Genomic DNA, 26,829 nt, shown 5'->3' on the forward strand with positions numbered 1-26,829 from the left:
AGCCCAAATTTCTTCAGGTGCCTGAGTCCGTGTAGTCGCTGTTGGGCCTTTTTGACAACAGTGGCGGTGTGGCTGGCCCATGTCAGGTCCTGGTGGATGTTGACTCCCAGGTACTTGAAGCTGTCCACCCTTTCCACCACTGTGCCATTGATGGTGATTGGGGGGGGTGCGCCCCTCCTCCTGTAGTCTACAATGATCTCCTTGGTCTTGGAGACGTTTATCGAGTCGAGCGGAGCGGGACCGCGTTACTACCTGCGGTGGAATTGGGCCATTAGAGAGAGGTAGTTGTCCTGGCACCATTGTTCCAGGGCCCCCACCTCCTCTCTGTAGGCCGTCTTGTCGCTCCTGGAGATCAGCCCCACGACTGCTGTGTCGTCTGCAAACTTCACGATGGTGTTCGAAGTTTGAGTCGCCACGCAGTCGTGGGTGTAGAGGTCGTACCAGAAGGGGCTGGAGACGCACCCCTGGGGCGCTCCTATGCTGATGGTCAGTGGAGAGGAGGTGAGGTTGCCCACTCTCACCACCTGGCGGCGGTCTGTCAGAAAGTCCAGGATCCAGTCACACATTGCTGTGTTTAGTCCCAGATCCTTGAGCTTGCTTACCAGCCTGGAGGGTACTATGGTGTTGAATGCTGAGCTGTAGGGGCACTTTACACGAGGACGGTTTCCTATGGAAACGGGGAATTATTTTATCGTTAGTGTCTCCCGTTAAGACGGCGACGGCGAATTCGCGCTTAGGAAACGACACATTTTGAAACCACCCTCTAGAGTGGAATTGTTTGATACGCTTCCCGCTGAGCGGGGCTGAGGGCTCCATGTAATCGCTTTGGAACGGCACATTTCAGAAACTCTGACGTGCCTGCACACGCGACACACGCGATTACGCCATAGCCGTGCGCGAGTTGGCAACCAAATAAAACGTCAGTATGAATGAAGTTTGGCAACATTCAGAATTAAGCTACACTGCGGCCAACTTCAGTTACATGTTCATAACGTTACTGCTGCGAGGAGCCGATGGCTGTACCCGGTCGGCATTTAACGTTAGTTACAAAAGCACGTCGACAGTGTTTTCTCACTGCCAGTAGCCTAATGACAGTAGGGTTTGACAGATCAGTCAGCGCTCCCGGTCATCGCTGCTCGTTAAAGATTTCCAATAGGCGTTATTCTGATAAACTGGTCACATATATGTTACATTCTCACCCGACAAATATTAAAACTTTAAAACAGTTTGGCTTTTTTTTTAGCTTGAAAAAAGCTTTTTGGCAAGTCTAAATGACTGCAGAAAGCATACTCTACTTCCGCGTTTAAAACCGGAAAGACGATTACGAAATTACGTCATGCAGTAAGCGTCCTTGTATGGGCAAAGAATAAGGTGATCACACTGCCACCTAGTGACCTGGCATGTACATTACGGCGTTTTAAAAATTCAACGGCGCTCATGTAAACAGGGAGAAGGTGTGAAGGAAAAGGTGTGAAGGAAACGCTATTGTGTCGTTTCTTTCAGAAACTGTCCTCGTGTAAAGGGCCCCATAGTCCAAGAACAGCATTCTCACATAGGTGTCCTTCCCCTCCAGGTGGGAGAGGGCGGTGTGAAGCACGTGTGCTATTGCATCCGCTGTGCTCCTGTTGGGGCGGTATGCAAATAGCGGGTCGTGGTCCGGGGGGAGTGTGGGGCGGTTCTGTGATATAACCAGCTTTTCAAAGCACTTGCTGGCTATGGGCGTGAGGGCTATTGGGCGCCAATCTTCTCTTGTAGAGGTTAGGTTCTCTGCAGGGCCAGGCCGGGTTGGAATTTCCCCTCCATTCCTCAGGCCCGGCCCGGTCTCATGGTCAGATAAATTATAATGTTTTTATAATTGGGGTGCAACGGTGTGATAATCAACATGTTACATGCATTAACATTGTAACCTTCAATTGTATCACTGTGATTGATACATATTCACATTCACATCTCAGTCAGAGTCCTTGAAAGAGAGAGAGAGAGAGAGAGAGAGAGAGAGAGAGAGAGAGAGAGAGAGAGGATGTAATTTTTAACAGCTGTTTTTGTCATTCAAATAACTGAATAACATCTAGGGACATGCATTGCAAATTAGCCTTGGGCTAAATGCTATAATACAGGACATTAGATAAAATAAATAAAAAATAAATAAATAAATAAATAAATAAATAAATAAATAAATAAATAAATAAATAAATAAATAAATAAATAAATAAATAAATAAATAAAATGAAATGAATTAGGTTAGATAAACAGCCACTTTACTAAGAAGATTTCAAGTTTGAACCGGGCTCGGGCCCATAAATGCAACCCCTTACAATTACGGTCTGCCAGTCTGTAGCTGTTAAAGCGCTAGGTTTTGTTTTAACAAGAGCGGGGGCCATTAAGTCTGTGACTTGAGCTCAGACACCTCCAGTAGTCCTCCTGCCAGCCTCATCATAGTGGGGGGGAAGTGAGACTGACTACCCAAGGCCCCAATGCGGGGAAGGCCATCAAAAAGCCTGGAATGCATAAGAGAGATGGATCAAGAGAGGAAGGGGCCCCACAGAGACTGCTTATAGCCCTTCCCCCAAAAAACTTGTGCTACACCCCTGCCTCTTGCCCCAGTGCAACACACTGCTAAAAGAGGCCATTGTAGCCACCGATGCAGCTGGAAGCCCCCTCTGCATTGCCAAAGCCAGCCTGGCAGTCTTCCATTGCCATGGAAAAACAAAATGTACATAAATGTATCTACTGTAGTTGTTCACCTACATTTTTGTTTTACAATACATAGGCCTAATAGCCTACACTTCTGCACATCATCACCAGCTGAACAGATGGGCTGAAATTGTTATGGATATAAAATGTTGTCACTCAAACAGCTTTTCCACAATATTTAAATAAATAGTTCTGATAGGCTACCTGTTGGAGCACACAATCAGTGGCCATTTATAGTCATGCCCTGCTCACAGAGTTGCAGCCTCTCCTCTCTCTCCCCAGAGTGCTTTCATAGACCACTTCCCTGGCTGATTCTATCTCAGCTCAAGTGCAGTATGAATGGAGTTCCCGATGGTGCTGAACCTGTGTTCACTCATTCTGGACACTAATTAGTAATTTTTGCCCATTTAGTCAGCCCTAATTAGCTAATTCAAAAATCCGGCCCTGCCACCATCTGCTTGGGACCCCTGCCGGTACCTGTGCCAAACAAATATGAATGCTGTCAAGCCAATGGTGCCCAAGAAAATGGAAACAGAGACACAGACATACATACACATACTGTATACATACATACATACATACATAAATACATAAATACATACATACATACATACATACATACATACATACATACATACATACATACATACATACTGTACATATAGCCTAAGCCTACATACACGTTATCATCAATCACAATAAAATGTACCTTACCCCGCACAATGTTGTTATCCAACAATAGGGAACAAGAGTATCCCCAAATATTGTGTAGTTTCCAATACCGAGCCCTTATTCACATGCCAGAGGCAAAGTTTAAGCTAAAAATTGTAAACAGTGCAGTACACCCTCCCAACCACTGAGCTCCCAACCGATACAGCCGGCGCTGTGGAGCAGTTGAAACCCGAAATGACACAGAGAAGGCTGTTTTTGAGCTTTTAGCTTTGGCTCTGGCATGTGAATAAGGGCTCAGTATTGGAAACTATGCAATATTATGGAATACTCTTGTTCCCTATTGTTGGATAACAACATTGTGCAGGGGTAAGGTACATTTTTATTGTGACTGATAATGTGTATGTAGCTTGAGACGATTTTAACTGATGCCTGCAGTTGACTCAGTGAGACTGAAGAATGAAGGCTGAGTCTCTCGTTGAGGCTAACATATTTGTACTATGTTGTAAACGGAGTCCACAGCACAAGAATTTCACATGTGATACTTGTACCACAGAGTGACAATAAAAATCTTGAATCTTGAATCTTGAACATACATACTAGTGATGCGCGGGCCGCAGTTATAAACATTCTGATTAATTCTGGTTGAAACGATGTATCATTAATGAGGAAAAATAATATTAATTACGTTCTCTAGTCTATGAACGTATTTTAATCTACATTTTTCTTCAGGCACATTCTTAGTTGCCTATTAATTGTAGGATCCCCAAAGGACCAGTGGTAAACAAAACAATAGCCATGTGCTAGGTCGCTAGGCTCCACTTTTGGTCCATATATGGTCAATGATGTCACCCTTTACTTTATTGGTATTTAGCAGACGCCTTTATCCAAAGCGACTTACATCATGATCATACAGCACACAATAACATGAATAGATAAAATAGAAAGACAGTAGTAAAAATATGAGAAGCCAATATAAAAGGGGAGATTAAAGGTGAGAACAATTAAAGGAGCAAACATTTAAGAAACAGAAAATTCAATTAAAAACACATGGAAAGCAGGCAGAGAGAAGGGAGGGAATTCAGGAAGAGTCAATATAAAGTCTTAAGAGATGAGTTTTAAGTTTTCTGCCGAAAATGGGGAGTGATGCGGCAGTCCTGATGTCCGGGGGAAGTTCATTCCACCATTTTGGAGCCAGGTAGGAGAAAAGTCTCAACCGAGAGCGGGGCTGCGTTCCAATACCCATACTTGTACTTTCTTGTAGTATGTACTGCCGCTGCCTTCACAAAGTATGGATTGTAGTGTGCAGCATGCATGCAAAATGCATACTATTGGGACACACTACATCTGTCGTCACGTGAGCTTCCTGAACTCCGACCTCTTGCTCACTTCCGCCGACGTCCGCAGCGCCACATTTGAGTTTTTTTTTTTTTTTTTTTTTTTAAATTCAATAAACAAAGTCTGGCAGTAACAAACAGTACATTATACAAAAAATTCAGACTAAACATTTACAAAATTGGAACAGACAATCAAATAAACAAAATAAAATAAATAAAGCAAAAACATTAAGTCAGAGTTCTAAACAGGAATCAAGATATGCATGTTTTGGTACACACTCCATGCTTGTTTGGTTTTAACATATTTCAAGGCTTTTAAAGTTAATTATCTCATTCATGAACACGCAGCTCAGTCAGTGCGACGTAACTCCAGTAGGTGGCGGTAATGCACAAAAGGTTGTTTGCCAACCGCCATAAAACATTAGAAGAAGAAGAAGAAGATGTAACTTCCTGCTGCGCAAAGGATTGTGGGGAAGATTGGCTGACGCAGCATGCATCGATGCATACTCCGAAATAGGAGCTGATGTAGTACAACATCCTGGTACTCTTGGCATACTGCATCTGACATACTATGTATTGGGACATACTAATTCTTTTTTTGCCTACTAAATAGTATGGAAGTATGGGTATTGGAACGGGGCCCGGGTTCTGAGCCCACGTAGCAGGGGAGGGGCGAGACGTCCTGCACTAGTGGAGGGGCGGAGCAGGCGGTGAGAGGTTTGAAAAGTGACCATAGACTGTAAGTACGAGGGGGCTGTTTGGTGAAGGGCCTTGAAAGCTAGTGCCAGAGTTTTGAATTTGATGCGTGCTAGGATGGGAAGCCAGTGAAGCTCTCGGAAAAAGGGGGTGACATGGGAAAATCTAGGTAAATTGTAGACCAGACGGGCTGCTGTGTTCTGAATGAGCTGAAGAGGAAGTATTTTAGAGGCAGGGAGGCCTGCCAAAAGGATGTTGCAGTAGTCGACAATACCAGTGACTGTACCAGAATTTGTGTCGCTTCTCTGGTGAGAAATGGGCGTATCTTACGAATATTGAAGAGGGAGAACCGGCAGGAGCGTGCTGTTGCGGCAATGTAGGCAGAGAAGGTGAGTTGGTGGTCAAGGATCACTCCCAGGTTTTTAGCTGTTTGAGATGGAGTTGTCAATGGATATGGAGAGGTCAGTCAGGGGGGATTCTTTGCCAGGGAGGAAGATGATCTCGGTTTTTTCAAAGAGGAGTCTCCGCTAAAGACATGTTTGAAGAGAAGACACGTTCGTATTTTCCCATACAATGTATGAGGCAATCCAGTAAACTAAATTTAAAGCTATAGCGTTAGCCGAGTAAGCTACATGAGGGCAAGTGGTGGACTGGACATAATACAGCATGGAAGTTTATTTGGAGTATTGCACTGCACGGCAGCAGAAACCGTAAGTTCGCTCCTTTTATAGTGCTGTGAAATGTCGGGTGCATGGCGGGGGCGGATCTATAAATAGTATGAAATAATTTGCGTGGATTTATGGCGGGCGGTTGGTTCATGCATACACGCGGATTAGGATGGCATAAAAGCTAATCCGCGCATCTCTAATACATACATACATACATACTATACATAGGCTACATACATACATACACTACATACATATGTACATACATACATACATACATACATACAGTACATACATACATAGGCCGTAGTCATTTTCACCTCTAGATCTGGGAACCCAGAGTCTATTTTGGCACGTAAATAGACTGGAACAGCCGTACTTTTTTTTTTAGGCTTCCTGTCCAGTGCCTTTTAAAAACATACATTTCGTCGCTTTTATTTTGAATGATAAACATTAGAATTCTTATATATTCACTAGCATTCAGGACCGGAACTCTTATATTCACCAGTACAACAACAGTACGGCACTGTGCGGAGGCGGAAGTCCCGGGCGGAAGATTCGCGCTCTACAGGAATCCTTAAAAAAAGGTACGGCTGTCCCAGACTCTATTTACCTGCCAAAATAAACTCTGGATTCCCAGATTGCTAGATTCTAAACTCTATAATCTCTCATCATAAATACCAAATTGAGAGATTAATGCATTTATTGTGACCTTCTTGCATGCCAGGACATTTATGTCCTAGGTTAATTTCTATTATGCTAATTCCTACATACATACATACATGCATACCGGTACATGCATACATGCATACATACATACAGATATACATACATAGGTTTGCCCATTCATGTGTAAGATATGAATAATTATATTCATAGGCATATATTTTAATTTTCTCCCCAAAAAGCGGTGCAGTGTGAAAGTTCTCCCCTCCTCCAGCTTCTTTGCGGCATGAATCACCCCTCATACCTAATACACAGCACGGTGCGGGCTATGACTCCATCATGTCTGTGTATGAGAGGGAGGATTGTGTAGACTAGAGCGAAGCAGCAAACCTTCCCAGACACCAGGGTGATGCGCAGCGCGTTGTTCTCCTAGGCTAGCTGCTCTGGATGCTATTGAGATGTATTTGAAAAGGGGGTCGGGCGGCCAGCAGCAGCCTGCCAGCATCACCGCCGAGCCTGACATGAATGACAAATAAAAGGGCTCTTTCAATATCAAAGGAAAGTGCAGAAGTCTGTCGGGCTACACTCAAGCTGCTCAAAGCGACATTTTGGACCTACCACGTTTGTAAACACCCAACGTAGTGCTCCTTGGGAATTTTTGTAGGGGTGGGTTTGTTGGGGTTTTCTTTGTCAGGCGTGAACAAGGCAAACTTCTACCATGGCACTGGTCATGGAGCCTGTGAGCAAGTGGAGCTCCAGTCAAGTGGTTGACTGGATGAAAGGTAGGTTATAAAACTGAAATTTAGATCACCAAACTGATCTTTCGAAATAGCCTACTAGGCTACTGCACGGAAATGAAAGGGCAAAACACCTGCTGAGCATCCGTTTCGCGTTCATATCTGCATGTGGAAGGCTATTTTAAGAATAACTTGGAACAATCGATTTATCAGTCACTAGCAATATGTAAATCATTCGCCCTTACAGACCACACATTCTCTTGAACCTGATCATTTCAAATTAGCCCACTTAAACGGTGTATTGTCAATTGTGGTTATTGTTGAACGGGATCGCCTCGCGGGTAGCCTATTGGAAAACACTTGGCGGAAATCCAGTAATTACAGAAATACCTTCAGTTAATCTTCTGGGGTCAAACTCTATGATAGAAAGTTAGCAGTGTAGCCTATTCAGAAGCATTCGGCTACATTACCGCTGCTGCAGTAACGTTTGCTAGTTTATATTTTTGCAAAAATATTGAGGAGAACTTAGGCTAAATGCATGTTGCCCATGCCTAGAGATTAACCCGTATAAATAATGCACTGAAACACAAAGGTGATGATAGCCCACTACTAGACCATCCAATATATTATTAAAGGAGACATGTTCTTTGTGTCTACAGACCTTTTGTCAGACATGCGAGCATTGTATTTGTTGCTGACCTTACTGACAGAACAGCTCTTCAAATAAGAAACATACAGACCATGCAGTGGCCACAGTTGAAATGCACGTGTAGTGTACAGATATGGCCAGTTGTTAATCAAGCTTGCTCCACAGAGACAGCATCATTTTTCTAGAAGTCTCTGAATGTAACTATTTTTGGACATGTGGACATTCAGTTTGATTCATTCATCTAAAAAGATGAACTTGATATCATTCATGTGATTCTGTCTGTTGGATGAATACAGAGGATCCTCAGAGTTCTAGGAAAAATTGTCCTTTCTTCAGTGAGCGTCTTTCTCTCCAGATATCTAGATGGCCTGTATCTTGTCTGCTGACACTGACAGCAAAGACAGTAACATGTAAAAACTCACAAGACTAACACCATTAAGACAACAAACTGTTAGGCTACGCTAGTTGAATGAATGCATGACTTTATTTAAGACAGTTGTTAAAAATACAAATGAACAGATAAAATCCATACACTGGTATTAAAATTGTTGAGGAATAAAAGTTAAAACACAACAACGTCCATGACTTGTTTCCATTGTGGTCCTCATTTGTAAACACACACACACACACACACACACACACACACACACACACACACACACACACACACACACACACACACACACACACACACACACACAGTGGTCGGATCGGCCCAGCACGAGCCATCCATGACAGAATAAAACAGCACATCGAAAATACACACAACACCAACAGAAACCACAAACAAGTTAATGAACTTGTGACCTATTGCTTAGCAACAAAGATGACAAAGCAATAATGAGAGGAAAGATTTTTACCTAATGAAAGATAATGAGAATGTAAAGTTAGAATGCAATGTTATACATTTATTAATAATATTCATACACTGTCTGAGTCTGTGTGTGTGGGTGTGCATTTTCTGTAAACATAATATTCTCTGTACAGTGTGCTGTTTTTGCAGAGCGACATGCTTACAATATGTGACAGTTCACAGCCTTTGAGAGATGCTCAACATAAAACATATGTTGCTGCCTCAAAACACGCAGACATTCCAAAGTCGTAGGCCTTTTTCTGCTGGCTCAGATGAATGCACCACGGATCAGACGTCAATCAGTAGTTGTGTATTACATGTGTGCCTGGATCCCACAGTGTCTTTTTTTAATCTTGTGAGCATGCCAGCCGAGTTAAGAGACAAAGCTTAAGTGTAGCTGGAGGAGTGGAGTTCCTGTAGGACACAGAGAAAGAGAGACAGTAGTTAGCATGAGATCTAAGATGATGTGGATGAGGGCGTCACATGAGTGAGAGATGCAAGGAATGAGAAGCGGAGATTGGATGAGAGAGGGCTCTTTATTGGCCCACATCTGACAAGTGGAGCAGAGACAAATTCTTGTGTCCAGAGTCCAGTAATGCTAATTTAAAGTGTGTGTGTGTGTGTGTGTGTGTGTGTGTGTGTGTGTGTGTGTGTGTGTGTGAGAGAGAGAGAGAGAGAGAGAGAGAGAGAGAGAGAGAGAGAGAGAGAGAGAGAGAGAGAGAGAGAGAGAGAGAGAGAGAGAGAGAGAGAGAGAGAGAGAGAGAGAGAGAGAGAGAGAGAGAGAGAGAGAGAGAGAGAGAGAGAGAGAGAGAGAACATCCACTCTGAGGACTGGCAGCATTTCATCATTAGCATTCACAAGGTCCATTATTAGCATACAGCGCAGTGATGTCACTGGAGGCCAAACAGGGCTGCCCTGTGACCTTCCCACAATCCCACTCTCCATCCCCCTTGGTGTTTTGTGTAACCAAGACACTATTCCCAGCTATGACAAAGCCCCTTCAAAGGAGAGATTTGCATTACGAAAGGCTTTCACTGATAGTTTGTGCTTGACATACCAAGTGCAGTTTAGTTTTGATCTGTGATATGTTTTAGTATTTGTTTTTACCTGCATGTTTTGAGGTACTCTCAGAGACATTTCAGACACAAAACTAACACACGCTTTGCATAATGATGTGTTGGGCCTGGAAGTGTGCATGCATTGGAGCCCGACCGATACTGGATTTTTGAGGCTGATGCCGATACTGATTTTAAGGAGTAAAAAAATTCCGATAACAATATATCGGCCGATATTCTTATATTATATATACCGTACACATTATATTACACAATTTCTTTTGCAATGATCCCTCAAATATGAAACACTTGACAAAGATATGACTTGACATGACTTGAGATATTTAATGTAGGTAGGATATTTTACAGCTTATCAATAAATGTTATTGTCTAAATTAATATCAATGCAATGAATAAACATCACTGGGAATTTAATAATGATAAATAACTAGAAATACAAAAACACAAATAGAACGAATATAATGTAACTTGAGTTAAGAAAAAGGATCAAATATACACAACATGCTGTCTATAACTTAAAACAATATATATATATCGGCCAATATGTTGGCCGATACCGATATATCGGTCATCGGCCAATATTGGCCGTTAATATCGGTGGACCGATATATCGGTCGGGGTCTAGCATGCATATAATTAATGTTTTGTAACATAACTTTTTATCTTTATACTTCATACAAATGATCTTTCTTTCAGTCTTTCTCACTCAGTCACTCATCATTCTCTCTTTAAATTCTCTCTATAAACACATGCACACACACTTTATTTCTTGACAGTGATCAATGAGAAGTGAGATGAACAAAAAACAAAAAAGCCAATATGGGAGTGTTTACATCCCTAAATGTATTTCTCGCACACCACATTCTGAGCTGGATTATCTATCATGATGTGTCAGCTCTATGCTTTTCATTTGTCTTTAGTGTGCCTGGTAATCTGACCCATACACAGAATGGACAGGGCAACTGATGTAGGAGACATCACTTAGTTCAGTATATGTCGTCAGGGGGCTCTATCTGGGACAGCTGTCAACAATATTACAATCAAAAGAGGAAAAGTGTTTGTATGGACTATGGAGCATGATATGGTCCCTCAGTGCACTGGAACACCACTACAGCACTGCAGGATGAAGTATTTTATCTGGTGCCAGACTTTCATATACTACTGTTACTGTAATATAATGTTTATTAGTGATGGTTACTTTTTCACATCTTGGCTCTTTGTGAAATCATAGTGGTTCTCTTAGTTGTGTGAATTTTATATTATTGATAATAACCATTATACTATCCTTTATTTATACAGCAAATGCTTTACAATGGCACAAGTAAGTACAAATAAATAAATAGGGCTCTCTGTCTTTGTATGAGTTGTTCATATTCCACACAGTCCAGAGGGGAGTTCTGTAATGAGCAATATATTCCCATTGAAATTAGCAGATAAATTGGCTAGATCGTTCATGCTACCAGCTATTCACTTTTTCTTTTTTCTTTTTCCGAAAAAGCACCCTTCTCTTCTCTTATTTGTTTGTTTTGTCCTGCAGTCAGGGAGAATCGCTGCCAAAACCCTGCTTCATGGTTTCTATGGAAACATGGGAATACACTGACATAATGAGTCTCAATTAACTTGGTAAAGAGGCTGATTAGTTAAGCCTTTACATTTTATGCAAAACCATGAAACTCCCGCCCATGTTTCCTCTCCATGATTTAGCTGCCAGCTGAACTCGAGGTGAATGCCTGATTAGATTTAGGCAGAGGAAAACACCTAGACTGGTTCATATACGATTGATCTATCTACACTCCTTTTTTCTGTGGGACACTGATGAAAGGAAGAGAGAGTAAAGAGTTGGATGAGAGAGAAGGGAGAGACAGAGAGGAGCTGGAAGCAGAGTTAGAAAGAGTGTCCAGGGAATGCTTAACAAGGACTCTGCTTTCCACACACCAACTCTGCTCTATATACTGTATATAGGGGCAACTGTAGGATTTGTTTCAAGAAGTGGCCAAGGATAACCAGAGGACATTGTGTGGTGACATTCAGCTATGATACCTGCGAAGTTGTATTGTTGATTTCTTATTTTAACCCAACTAGTATAGATTTTACTGGAACTGTAAACTCCAAACTTCAAAACCAGATCCTTTCATGGGCCAAAGCAAATTGCATTATAATAATGTGCTGCACACAACACTACCATAGACACTGATACATTACATTCACTACATTCAATCAACACTATTTATCAAATTGTTTCAATTAGTAATATTTTTACCCTTAATTAGTGTGCATACTTGCTATCAAAGTTGTTTCAATCATGAGAGACTAGTAGAAAGTTTAACAAGCTTTAATGATACAAAAAATTAATTTTGGCGTATGACTCCATGATATGATGACGCTCTCCTGAGATGATGAGAGGGCGTCGTCAGTGAAGAATAGGATAGGAAGTCCCCCATAGGGAATTCTTCAATCAGGAGTCATGACAATGGTGGTGGTTAGGGGAGGAGGTGGGGCAAAAACCGCTTCAGCGATGATAAGCAACTGAGAATGACACATGGCACATACACAGCACATAGCAAACAGAATAAAACATGGACCCTGATATACGCTGATTAGGTGATTGGGATCAGCTGGAGAGGAATAGTTTGGGCTGATTGGTTATTGCCACATGTGTGATAAACTGTGAATGGGTGAGGAGACAGCATCAGAGAAGGGGGGCGAGCCTAACAATGAATGGGTTATACAACCTCAAAGAAAGGGGGCGTGCACTGTGATATGACCTGAACTGGGCGTTAGCTGCTAAGTAGTCTTCATTATTGAAAATAGTCCAAGACATTATTTCTCGACAAAAGTTTAGCAATAATACACTGGCACGCACTGAGACAGACATTTTGAATCCAAAACAGGTTTCAGTATTTAAGGAACAAAATTCAGAAGTATTATGAAAAAGTATTTGCTAGTTTAGTTATCTGTAACATAAAATTGTACTGACAATTTAAACATAGTGGTCTTAGGGGAGTGGGCAGGTCTGAGTTCATGTGTGTATGTGTTAGTCTAATCATGCATAAGTCTGAATGTTTCTGTCAGATACCTGCTTTTTAATAAAACTTTTTCTTTATGTTATTGTCTAGTTTTAGATATAGCCAGATCAAAGTCAAGGCTTCTTAATTTTTTATATTTCTAAAGCTTTTTTTTCAGTTTGCTTTTATTTTTTACTTTATGTTTCAGTTACAGCTGTAGACTGCTGTTTAAGGCTGAAAATGCACCGATCAGATCATGACTGTCAGATCAGATTGATACAGATGATGAAGCAAAATAAAGCTGTCTTATATGGATCCACACTGAGAGTATCCCTCTTGTCCTGTGCTTCTCCCCCAGGCCTGGATGACTGCCTGCAACAGTACATCAAGACCTTTGAGAGGGAGAAGGTAGGGGGCGACCAGTTGCTTCGTATCACCCACCAGGAGCTGGAGGACCTGTGTGTCTCCAGAATTGGCCACCAGGAGCTCATACTGGAGGCCGTGGACCTACTCTGTGCTCTGGTCAGTCCAAGCTTCCCATAATATTGTCAAAACTACACTGCATTAACCCTCTGAAGAGTCACACATATCACAGAAAATCTTGCAAACTTACTTGGTGATTGTCATGTTTTCAGTTGAAGAATCACATGCTCCACTATGGGCTGAGAATTTTTTTTTACCTCTTGGACTTATGAAACCCATTCAAAACCCATTGGATAATGGTAAAAAAAAATCATCAAGCTACAAACGAGGCTGTGTTTCTTAATTCCTGAAAAGCTGACATTGTGGAGATATGAGGTTTTCATCCAAGAGCGACGATATGCTGAACAAATGATCTTAAGTATCCTAGTGGCATCCGCACATACAGTACAGTATCATCCAGTAGCCACTGATGGCTTCATACATTTCCTTTTTCATTTTTATAAGTGATGGTTAATGTCTCCAATTGTTCCTGGAGGCAATATATGACTCATTGCTTAATCGGCGAGACAACCATTCCAGGAATTAGCGATTGTACATTCCTGCAAATATTATATTATACAAGGACATGCATTTGACCATTTGACCTTCAATCACCACAGAAGAAGAACATGCTTAAAGGCTGCCATTTTCATAAATCAGATAGAATCTACCACAGTTGATAGTCTAATCGAAATATTCCCTACAGGCAAATCTTACAACTGTCATTCATGCTGACATGGATGAAGCCTGTTCTTGGGGTGATTTCATGATCGACTGCTGTTCTGCTGATTGGGTTCATGTATAATGAGAGCAGTGAAAGCATATTTATTAGTCGTCTTGTTATGCTCAGTCCCTATACTCACTGCACATGCCACTACAGTGACCCTGGCTAGCGAGCTGTGTTGCCTTGTTGTGATCCAGGTTAACAGCAAGGACTGTATCTTCCTCTCTTCCCAGTCTTGAACCCACAAGTCCTGATAGAAAGCTGCAGCACTGAACTAATTCAAAAGCACCCGAATCTGAAGAATAGTATATAGTAGAGAGACTCGAGGGAAAAAAATCAATTCATTTATACAAATCACTCTTTATACGTGACCCCCCCCCCCCCCCCAAACGTTTTTCATAAAAGCATTTTTTCTTTCTTTCTGGACATCTGCAGAATAATCAAGCTGTTTTATTTACAACTGGTCATAATCAAACTGTTGATTTTCTAATTATTCATCTGCGTTGTTTTTATTGATTATTTGCTTGCTTATGATTTGTTTTTTCATTATTTCTTGATTATTTACTTGTTTTTTTAGATATGTGTATATGTATTTATGTATTTACATACATTATTCATACTGTACATCAGCGATTCCCAACCTTTACCAACTCAGGGCCTGCGTTCACACCAGGGTGAAAAAAAGCTTCACTTGCACAAATTATTTGCCACAGTTGAAAATTTCAACTCGAGCGAACGGGCGATGAGGCGAAAATCGCACCGAAAATTCACTTTTGCATTGCCTTTGTATGTAATTTCATCACGTGAATTTGCGAAAATCACCCCAGTGTGAATGCCCAGTAACTCTGTTGGCGGAGGTAATAAACATCGATGATCTTTGGTAATGCCCAGGATTAATCACCAATCTGCTGCAGTCTCTCACAAATACACAGAGATGCTTTGAGCTGTGATGCACTGCTGAACAATGGGAAAAGAAGTGAACATTAGGAATTAGGGATGGGCATTTCTAGCAAAAACACTATTTGAAATTCGCTGGCCAAAGTCGACTTTTAATCGAAATTCGGAAATAAAAATGTAAAAAAAATTCAAAATGTAAAAAAAGATTTATTTTTTCATTTTAGCACGGCGTGGGGGGCCCAGGGGGGGCTGTGCCCCCCCGGATAATTTTTTTTGTCCATTTTAAAGTAAAATGCTTCAATCTGGTGCACTTTGAGAGCAAAATGAAGAGGCTAGATCTATAAAGAACTACATACATCATGTTAGATTAATATCCTCTTTACTGTGCTGTTGCTTTAAAATGATCCAAAAAATAAATGTCTCCCCATATGATATAATTTATATTCTGCATACAGGTCACATGGCAGAATACTGCTCAATTAAATACAATGGCCCATCTACACAAACATCACTTACAGGGGAGTTACTTACCCATTCACTTCAATAGAACTGTCCCCAAAGTCTAGCCCCAATCTAGCCTCAATGCAAAATCTGAATGTTGTGAGTTATCTCTCTTCCTTCTATAGCACACAGAGAGGAAGCAAATTGTTGCATTTCCGATCAACTGTCGCATTAAAACATCAATGACAGATTAATAGATCTGGGGACCGGGGCTATTTTTCAATTTTTCAATTTTTTTTTTTTTGGTGTGGAAAATACCGAGGTCATGACCTCGGTGTCCTCAATGGTAGCTACGGGCCTGCATGTTACATGACATTGACATTTTCGAAAATAAAAAACAGTTTTGACAATCATGAGTGGTTCATTAAATATTTAGTAGGCTCAGGTCTGAGTGCCAAAGGGGTGCCAAAGTCACCCCCTCTCCCTCTTCATGGGATTTCATCCGCCATTCATTTTTCCATAAACCTTGCTTAAAATGCTTATAAAAATTGTTTTACTTGCTCAAACCAAGCGATTCGACTATACTTAGAATCAGGGGAGACAATGCAACATTTCACAATTTTTTTTTTCGAATTTCGAATTTCGAATTTCAATAATAAAAGTCGACCTTGATAATAACAACGATTATTCGAAAATTCGAAATTCGATGCCCATCCCTATTAGGAATGAAGAGGAGAAAGTGGAGTGGACTGGAGAGGGAGAAAGATGTGTTTTAGCCGAAGAGACCAAGAGAGATTGGATTGAGAATTAGTGGACTGAGGTCGCAGATGTTATCTGGATCTAAAGCCCTCTCATCCAAAGCCCCTTATGTAACTGGGATTTGGTCTTAAGTAGGGGTGTCACAATATATCGTCCCACGAAATTTCGCGATAGTAAAACGTCACGATATGTATCGTTGAGATGAAATATCATATCGCAAAAAAAAAAAAAAAAAAAAATTTTTTTTTTTTTTTTTTCCAAAAAATAGACTAAGAAACGTCTTTGTTCGTTGAAGTTCAATGTGTGGAAAGTAGTTCAGTTGAACAAGTCTCTGAAGAGACACATGAGAAGTTATACAGGAGAGAAACCATTCAATTGAGTTTCTGGCAAAACTGTTTACTTGACAGGAAAAACTGAAGATGCATAAAAAATAGATTAAGAAAAGTCTTGTTGTTTGAGTTTGAAGAAAAACTGAAGATGCATAATGAGAATTTATACTGCTGAGAAACCTTTTAGTTCAAAGTAAATCTAAGTGACGGTGTAACTCATTCTATTTCAAGATAAGCCTTATCTCCAATCTCATGTTTTTTCTAGTTGTTATTGTAATAACAATTTCCCACAACAGCATGTTTTGTATTTGTGCATTTCAAATAAAATACTACTTTTCCAGTCATATATTGTGATTATTCAAGTTTAAAAAAATATTGTTAAAATCGTATCGTATCGTATCGTTATCGTGAACCCAGTATCGTGATACGTATCGTATCGTGAACTGAGTGTATCGTGACACCCCTAGTCTTAAGTCTCTCAGGCACTGCTGTATTAAATATGACTAGAAATCTTGTGCGCTGCGCATGCTCGATTCCTGATGCGGAGACTGGATATAATGCACCATCATCGGTGCAGTTATGGAAATTGCCCGCTCCGCGGGCTCGCAGACGCAGCTTGGACGCTTCAATCACAGTTGCTCGAGTGACATCACAACTGCCCGAGTGACATCACAGTTGAAGTTGAACAATTCGGTCCGTAAAGTTGCTCGGGTGACTGTGCGCTATGAGCAACTGTGCGAGCTCTCCAAAATTGACATCACAGTTGAGGCATCTGTGCGCCTGTGCAACTGTGCGCCAATGGCTCTCCAATTACAGTATGAACAGATTACTCCCCCTCCTGCCGTGCAACCCCCTCTCAAGAAAGTCTGACATGACAGATGCCTACAGGCCTGCACGTGCAGTGTGGCATTGTGGGTAGCGAGCGTTCCACTTTCCCCAGACATGCAAAGTGACAGCTGGAGGGGAGCGGGGCTGGGCGGACGGGTCAGTGCTTTCTTCCTCACATGTTTGTCATATCAGCACGATCTCCAGTAGCACAACAAGGTGGACTTGGCCCCCCTGCCAGCTCCTTTCACTGTTTCTGTCTTTATTTACAAGACAAATCATCTACAATGAGATGGCATAGTGCCAGTCACTTGTTTGTGTTCTCTGGTGTCCCTACATGTGAGGCACTTTCAACACATTTGATGTATGGGTATGGGGCATCTGGGTAGTGTAGTGGTAAAAGCACTCACTCGCCTACCACTATTCAATTCCCGGCGGCGGTACTTACGGCTTGGTCAGATGTTCCTACAGACACAGTTGGTCGTGTCTGCGGGTGGGAAGCCGGTGGGGGTATGAGTCCTGGTCGCTGCACTAGTGCCTCCTCTGGTCTGTTTGGCAGGGAGGGGAACTGGGGGGAATAGCGTGATCCTCCCACGCGGTATGTTCTGCCGGTGAAACTCCTCGCTGTCAGGTGAAAAGAAGCAGCTGGCGACTACACATGTATCAGAGGAAGCATGTGCTAGTCTATGGCCCAGAGGGGGTGGGGCAACAAGCGGGACTGCAGGGGAAATAGAGTACTGCAGGGATGACGTATTTTTGTAGTCGGAAGGCGGAAGTCCCGGACGTTGGAGTTTACGGGGAAAAGTGAATGGGGTTGGGGGGATATGGGGTTTCACTTAAATGCATAAAATAAGGTCTGTGATTAACAAAAGTTTATGGGAGTGGTAATTTGTGTTCAGCAGCATAATCTTCATGAATGTGAATCACTTTTATGCATTTTGAAGTGTTTTCTGAAAGTCGTGTTTAAAGAAATGCATTTACGTTTCAAAAGTCATAAAAGTGATTCACGTTTGTGAAGATTATTCTGATGAACACAAATTACCACTCCCATAAACTTTTGTTAACCACACACTTTTTTTCTGCATTGAAGTGATAGCAATGTCAGACATTGATGGAAGCCACACAGTTTTTTGACCGTGCGTTTAACATTGTAACTTTGTGTTTTCAAGTAAACATTTTAAATTGAAAGTTGTCTTGTCTCGTTTCTCAAGTTACAAATACTGTTTGTAGACTTACTCCAACAAGGGGTACAGTCATGAGGAAGAAGAATGAAACGGAGTGCTACTACAGTCTTGTTTTCTGTCTTTTTAAATGCCATGGACTCTCTTCTGAGTCTGAAATAAAGTTTTGAAAATAAATTTTTGAATTGAATTCATCATCATCATCTTCAACCGCTTATCTGGGATCGGGTCGTGGAGGTAGCAGTTCCAGCAGAATTGAATTGAATTGAATTGAATTAAATCTCCACCACTATTTAGTGTGGTGAAAAGGCATTTCAGTCTTTATGTTGGTGACATTTTTGGAACTCTCTGTGTAATTAAAGCAAACAATGAAAAACCGGCCACACAAAGCAAATATAATTTCCCCTCTCCTTTAGAATTATGGGCTGGAGACGGAGAATCTGAAGACGCTGTCTCACAAGCTCCATGCATCTGCCAAGAACCTGCAGAACTTCATCACAGGGAGGCGTCGCAGCGGGCATTACGACGGCCGCGCCACACGTAAGCTGCCCAACGACTTCCTTACCTCCGTGGTGGATCTCATCGCCGCCGCCAAAAGCCTTCTGGCGTGGTTAGATAGGTGAGATTTGCAAAGAGTTGCATCCATAACACATACACACATGTTAAATGACTTATGTTGTTCCATTAGTTTCTGCAGCAATGGTGGGAAGGGTAATTTTGGCTTTAATTTTGCATCTCTGTTTTGGTGCAATTTTGTTCTTTGGGCAGGTTTTACTTTCATCTGGATACTTTATTATGACTAGTGCTGATACCCAGGCCGTTGGAGCATGCAATCACTAATTGGTTATTTAGTGAGCCTTAATGACCAAATAAAAAGAACTTGGCCCTGTCACTGTCTGCTCACGAGCCCTGGTGGTATCTGTGCCAAATATCAATCAATGCTACCTGGCGATGGTTGCCCTCTCCCGTGAACGGCGTTGCTGGTAAAACAACTGGTAAACCTGTATTTTCTCTTTGGCGGCATATTCATTCATGAAAGTTGACTGCCTGCAAATTGACTTTGTGCGTTTGTGTATCCCTGGTGTGTGTGTGTGCGTGTGTGTGTGTGTGTGTGTGTGTGTGTGTGTGTGTGCATGCGTGCGTGCGCCCACATTGTGTGCCACCTGCTTGCTGCTGTGGGTAGTGCTATCACTAATTGGCTGTTTTTGGCTGTTTAATCGGCCATAATGACCTAATTCCAAAATCTGGCCCTGTCACCGTCTGCTCGGGACCTCTGCCGGTACCCGTGCCAAATAGGAATGCTGTCAGGCCGACGGTGGCCGAGGAAATTGAAACATTTATGTGCTCATTTATGTGTAAGATGTGTAAGATGATGGTGCTATTTCTCTCAGATTTCTGTCTGTCCAAAATATTGACTTGTTTTGGAGAAACTTGGCTAAATACAGTGGGGCCCCTATCGTTGCATCGGCGCAGTTTCTAGGCCGAGCGGCAGGCGCAGATCAAAGCAGTGGGCGTGGACAGGCGCACTTGATATCGTCGTGCTGGCGCTAGATGCAGCCCAAAGCATTACAACCACGCCTTTTAGGCGTAAAATTATGCACCGTCATGCTCATTGGATAAGTGCAATAAACGAATCGCACGCTTGCCTTTTTAGCTCCAATTCCAGTGATCCCGCAAAACCAGACGAAAGCCAAACGCTCTGCCCCCCCCCCCCTCCCTTCATCCAGCCTGTCTGTCTGCATTATAGGCTATTATTCCATATTATTATGCTTCTCAAACCAATCTAACTGCAGTTTCAATACTGCAAGCATGTAAATACGCTACACTATAGCAAGATCAAAGTGAAAATAATGTTCTATGCATCAGCTAGAAAAATATAGCCTATTAGATTGGTGAAAGTTTGTCCAGAAAGATATCATTTTCTCTCGCCTGCTGCAGGAAGGATGATGCACATAAATATACCCTACATTATGTCAAGTCATTGCATAAATGTGTTTTTATTGTAAAACTAAATGTGAAATAGGGCCAAGTTATTGGAGGGACATCACAGTATAGCAGATGCCATTAGAAGCGCGTTCCGAAGCGCGTTCCGCTGTTACTTCTCTAAATCACGTTAACTCGACAAGGGGTATATATAGGCCCAGGAGGACATATATGTTTCACATAGGGTGGTGTTTTCATTTCGATGTTTTATTTGGTCCAATATTGAAATGTTGACAATGGCAGGCTGTGTTACCATTACACATTAATTTAGAACTACCTTTTATATCTATTTTGGCTCATTTGGTGGCTATTTAGTAGCGAAATGAAGAAACACAATGCATGCTGGGAACTCAGAGAGAGAGAGAGAGAAGGGTGACAGAGAAGAAGCAGTGAAGGCAGAGAATAGGCCTGCTTTTCAAAAGCGCAAAGCGCTAAATGTAGGCCAGGTCCCAAGATATCACTAGGCTGGTATTTAGCGCCGACACGCCCACTTTGGGACTGCGCCACGCCCATTCGGCCTAAAGCGCATTTGGCAGCCTAAAGCCTATTGCTATCTTGCCGAAACAGGCGCAAGGCACGTTTTTTTGCGGTTAAGGCCCGTAATAGCGCCGATGGCCTGTGGGAGAATAGAGCCCATGGCCCCTATCGTTGCATCGGCGCAGTTTCTAGGCCGAGCGGCAGGCGCAGATCAAAGCAGTGGGCGTGGACAGGCGCACTTGATATCGTCGTGCTGGCGCTAGATGCAGCCCAAAGCATTACAACCACGCCTTTTAGGCGTAAAATTATGCACCGTCATGCTCATTGGATAAGTGCAATAAACGAATCGCACGCTTGCCTTTTTAGCTCCAATTCCAGTGATCCCGCAAAACCAGACGAAAGCCAAACGCTCTGCCCCCCCCCCCCCCCTCCCTTCATCCAGCCTGTCTGTCTGCATTATAGGCTATTATTCCATATTATTATGCTTCTCAAACCAATCTAACTGCAGTTTCAATACTGCAAGCATGTAAATACGCTACACTATAGCAAGATCAAAGTGAAAATAATGTTCTATGCATCAGCTAGAAAAATATAGCCTATTAGATTGGTGAAAGTTTGTCCAGAAAGATATCATTTTCTCTCGCCTGCTGCAGGAAGGATGATGCACATAAATATACCCTACATTATGTCAAGTCATTGCATAAATGTGTTTTTATTGTAAAACTAAATGTGAAATAGGGCCAAGTTATTGGAGGGACATCACAGTATAGCAGATGCCATTAGAAGCGCGTTCCGAAGCGCGTTCCGCTGTTACTTCTCTAAATCACGTTAACTCGACAAGGGGTATATATAGGCCCAGGAGGACATATATGTTTCACATAGGGTGGTGTTTTCATTTCGATGTTTTATTTGGTCCAATATTGAAATGTTGACAATGGCAGGCTGTGTTACCATTACACATTAATTTAGAACTACCTTTTATATCTATTTTGGCTCATTTGGTGGCTATTTAGTAGCGAAATGAAGAAACACAATGCATGCTGGGAACTCAGAGAGAGAGAGAGAGAAGGGTGACAGAGAAGAAGCAGTGAAGGCACAGAATAGGCCTGCTTTTAAAAAGCGCAAAGCGCTAAATGTAGGCCAGGTCCCAAGATATCACTAGGCTGGTATTTAGCGCCGACACGCCCACTTTGGGACTGCGCCACGCCCATTCGGCCTAAAGCGCATTTGGCAGCCTAAAGCCTATTGCTATCTTGCCGAAACAGGCGCAAGGCACGTTTTTTTGCGGTTAAGGCCCGTAATAGCGCCGATGGCCTGTGGGAGAATAGAGCCCCATATGTTTTCAATTTCACATTTTGTTTAACATAGGTGCAATTGACCTGTTGTTGTGCTGCAGCCTGCACCACTGCAGAATGAATATAGTGGAAGCACAATGTTGACTAGTATGAAGCAGTCATGGTTATGTGGCTTGATGCAATGGTTAGTGCATAGTGGAAACTGCAGTGTTTTGACCACGTGTTTTGACCACGTATTGGTGTTGACCACGTCAACACCAATATGTTTGTTTTCTTAGACAAAAGGTTTATGTGTGTGTGTGTGTGTGTGTGTGTGTGTGTGTGTGTGTGTGTGTGTGTGTGTGTGTGTGTGTGTGTGTGTGTGTGTGAGAGAGAAAGACAGACACCACATTTGATTATTAGACATTTATAAAATAAAAGGGTTAAAATATATTTGTATATATTGAAGAGTTCATTTCCAAAAACAGGTATCTCCGTTTGGATTTTTTTTAATAATTTCATATTATGTATTGGTGTATTTGTATTGTAATTTATTTACTTTTTGATAAAATTTTTCAATCAATCAATCAATCAATCAATCAATCAATCAATCAATCAATCAATCAATCAATCAAACCTTTATTGACAGACACTTGGTCCATAGATGTCACATACACAATTACAAATGTGACAAATATTATTATTCCTATGACAATATATATTTCAAAAATAGGTTTATTTATTTATTTATTTGTTTATTTATTTAATTTTAATATTTTGTATCCATCGACTAGTCATTTGTCGTTCAGACCACCAAACAATTGGCTTTTTTGGTCAATGTGTAGTTGATCTAGTAGTGCAAGTCACCAATTCTCTGGTATAGGTGAAACATCGCCACACCTGACTATTTCGACCACCATGTCGGACTGGGGGTTTTATGCACTGTTTGCATTAAGTTCTCATGTGGTTGTCTCCTCACGTAAGCTCTCTCTGATTGCAACTGTAAAGTTCAAACTTTGATTCATCTGTAAACAGGACATTCTTCCAGTCAAAACAGTGAAATTTTGTTATTGCGTAGCCCATTTTTAACATTCAGACTTGTTTTGTCATCAGAGAAGTTGTTTGGAAACGGCTACTCTCCCATTAAGGCTGCAGTTTGCAAATCGTCTTTTGACTGTACTTTTACTAACTGGAGCAGAGTCCTGCGCGGGTCTGATTTTCAAGACCCGGTTCCGCCCGGCCCCGCGACGTGCAGTACCGACCCCGCTCCGCGAACCCGCACATATGATCAATCAGTACCGCAACCCACCCCGCCCCGCAGACATGAGGCCCGCCCCCCGACCCGGAACCGCATATATATAATAACCGTTAATCTGCAGTGCAAACATTTTGTAGTGAACCAAACGAAACTGCCACCGTTTCACACGAGAGGCGAACAGCAGTCTTTCTGGCCGAGACTCGTCAGCTAATGTACGTTAATTAGCTTTTAGCAGCTGCTAGCTCACTAACCAGCTGGATAGCTCTGTTATCAGACACACAGACAGTTACAGCAAGCAAAGTGACTTACCAGCTATTTCCAATATGTCCGGTATAATCCATACTGCCTTTATGATTGCTGTTGGAGGAACGTAAATCCACGTTGGGATGAGACCTCTCCACTTTCACGCTATCTATCCATGACATGTTCTTGCCTGTTGCTATGAAAACAGCCAGTGTGTATGTTTGACTGGAAGCTAACGTAGCCTACTATATTATCTGTCCGACTCGTATTGTCTCCAATCAATCACCTTGACCGCAGCTGAGTTTTGAATGTTTTGTGCAGTCCATATAGCGTCACACATTGCACAGTATGCGCATACTTGAAACGATGCCGGTTATGTAAACAAACTGCGAAAACGTGCGTCAGAAACTTTTCTCCTGTTCGAGTCAGACCAGCTGCCAGACACCCCCCCTGCCAGACACCCCCCCCCCTGCCAGACACACCCCCTGCCTCCATCTGAGTGCAACAGAAAAACATACAAGGCTCATACGTTGTCGTTGTTCCACCCGCCGCCCGTCCGCATTTATTAATTTTTACCCGCCGCCCGACCCACCAATTTACAGAAGTGTATTTTTTACCCGCCCCCCCGCGTTTTTTTGCGGGAACCCCGACCCGGTGCAGGACTCTGAACTGGAGTGGGCCGTTCTTTGTTCAGTTTGCCTTGTATCTTGGATACAGATGCTGCTCTGTCTCGTGAAGATGTTTGTGTGATATATACTGGTCTTCAGAGATGGTGTGGTCACTTTAGGTCTGCGTGGTCTTGCCTTGGACGAAAATGACTTTGTTTGTGAAAATCACTCAAGCGCGTGCTGTAGGCTACTGCTCCCTTAGAAACTTTCGATTCAGCTGCAAATTGTCGCTGTGATAGTTTTTCAGTTCTCCGGAGAACAATTTGGCGGCTGAACCACTTCACTAAGCTCTTTTGACATTGTCACGGATAATAACAGCTGGATAATATTTTTCAACACAAGTCCCTTTTCAAAGTTAAAGCATTAGCAGTTACAACAATAACAGATGCAGGACCATCCATATTACTCTAACGTAGTCAACATCTGGTATTATTTGTTACACATTTTATGGGTTCTTCCTTGCCCCATGCTACACCCTTGTAAAACAAAACAATTCACATTGTCTATAAGGAGCATAGATTTGTTCATATTTGAATGAAATATATTGTGTGACAACAAATTATATTCAGATATATTTCAATTTCATGCAAGCATACAAACTTTTTGATTTGTATTCTTGAATGTTGAATACAATTACAATGTTCACTGTGTATCCAGATTGCTTCTCAGAAACATGATATGAGAAAATATCTACTTGGGAATATTGAACTAATGTGAGTGGCATATGCAATATATTTACCAATGAATCAGGCTCAAAGTAAGAATGATCTTATGGTTCATTCCAGGTCCTACTTCTTTTTCAGGTCTCCATTTGCCGCAGTGGCAGACTACTCCATAACAAGAAACAATGTGATCCAACTGTGTCTTGAGCTCACTACAATCGTACAACAGGTAATTTTTTTTTAATAAAACACAGCTCAAACCCAGTTATTACTGTTATTCCAAATGAAATGTTCCATTATAAATACCTGTAACAGTAACCCAATATAGTACCGCAGGGATGACATATTTTTGTAGGCTTAACCAGAAATTGCGGCCATTTTGGTTCGTCAGGGAGAAAGGAAATTTCACTTAAAATTAGGGGTGTCACGATACACTCAGTTCACGATACGATACGTATCACGATACTGGGTTCACGATAACGATACGATACGATACGATTTTAACAATATTTTTTTAAACTTGAATAATGACAATATATGACTGGAAAAGTAGTATTTTATTTGAAATGCACAAATACAAAACATGCTGTTGTGGGAAATTGTTATTACAATAACAACTAGAAAAAACATGAGATTGGAGATAAGGCTTATCTTGAAATAGAATGAGTTACACCGTCACTTAGATTTACTTTGAACTAAAAGGTTTCTCAGCAGTATAAATTCTCATTATGCATCTTCAGTTTTTGTTCAAACTCAAACAACAAGACTTTTCTTAGTCTATTTTTTATGCATCTTCAGTTTTTCCTGTCAAGTAAACAGTTTTGCCAGAAACTCAATTGAATGGTTTCTCTCCTGTATAACTTCTCATGTGTCTCTTCAGAGACTTGTTCAACTGAACTACTTTCCACACATTGAACTTCAACAAACAAAGACGTTTCTTTGTCTATTTTTGAAAAAAAAAAAAAAAAAAAAAAAATCACGATATGAGATTTCATCTCAACGATACATATCGTGACGTTTTACTATCGCGAAATTTCGTGGGACGATATATTGTGACACCCCTACTTAAAATGCATAAAATAATTCAGAACCCCTGGTTCTGAATGACCACCATCTAGAAGTGGTGCCGTCAGTCATGGTCCTTGGCCTATGGATCCAAGATAACTTAAAATGGGACCAGCAGGTCAACCAAATGCTTTCCACTGCCAACTGTAAGCTGCATGTCTTGCGTAGACTTAAACGCTTCGGTGTAGGCAGAGCTGATCTAGTGACCATTTTCAAAACATACATCCGACCCACTATAGAATATAGTACTCCAGTGTGGCACTCCTCCCTATCAGCTTTCCAATCCATGCAGTTGGAGAAAATCCAAAAAAGAGCCTGTCGCATTATTCTGGGCCGGGAGTATGAACACTACCAGCCGTCCCTCAGTATCCTTGGCATCTGCCGATTCTCGGAGAGAAGAGAAGAACTGTGTTGGAGTTACGCTCACCATGTCCAAAACTCCCACCTGAGAGAACTCCTCCCCCCCTCCAATGGCTCTGTCTTGCCGCAGCACAAGAGAGGCCTGTAAGCTCCAATCTGTGAGAACAAGAA

At 41.8% G+C, this 26,829-nt stretch overlaps 1 protein-coding gene across 1 annotated transcript in view; it reads left to right on the forward strand.

The window, feature by feature from the left end:
* Nucleotides 1-7,448: 7,448 nt before the first annotated feature.
* The window catches only part of LOC310786261 (connector enhancer of kinase suppressor of ras 2-like), a gene marked incomplete at both ends in the record, with an annotated part of 73,717 nt that continues 54,336 nt past the window's right edge, over nt 7,449-26,829 (forward strand). Inside the window, 4 exons of the mRNA XM_083647420.1 lie at nt 7,449-7,512; nt 13,409-13,572; nt 19,085-19,287; nt 25,375-25,462. Coding sequence (XP_083503546.1) covers nt 7,449-7,512; nt 13,409-13,572; nt 19,085-19,287; nt 25,375-25,462 — 519 coding nt within the window. The remainder of the gene's footprint in view (nt 7,513-13,408; nt 13,573-19,084; nt 19,288-25,374; nt 25,463-26,829) is intronic.

This window comes from Poromitra crassiceps, assembly GCF_964638095.1.
Source record: "Poromitra crassiceps genome assembly, chromosome: 1".
Taxonomy (NCBI): domain Eukaryota; kingdom Metazoa; phylum Chordata; class Actinopteri; order Beryciformes; family Melamphaidae; genus Poromitra; species Poromitra crassiceps.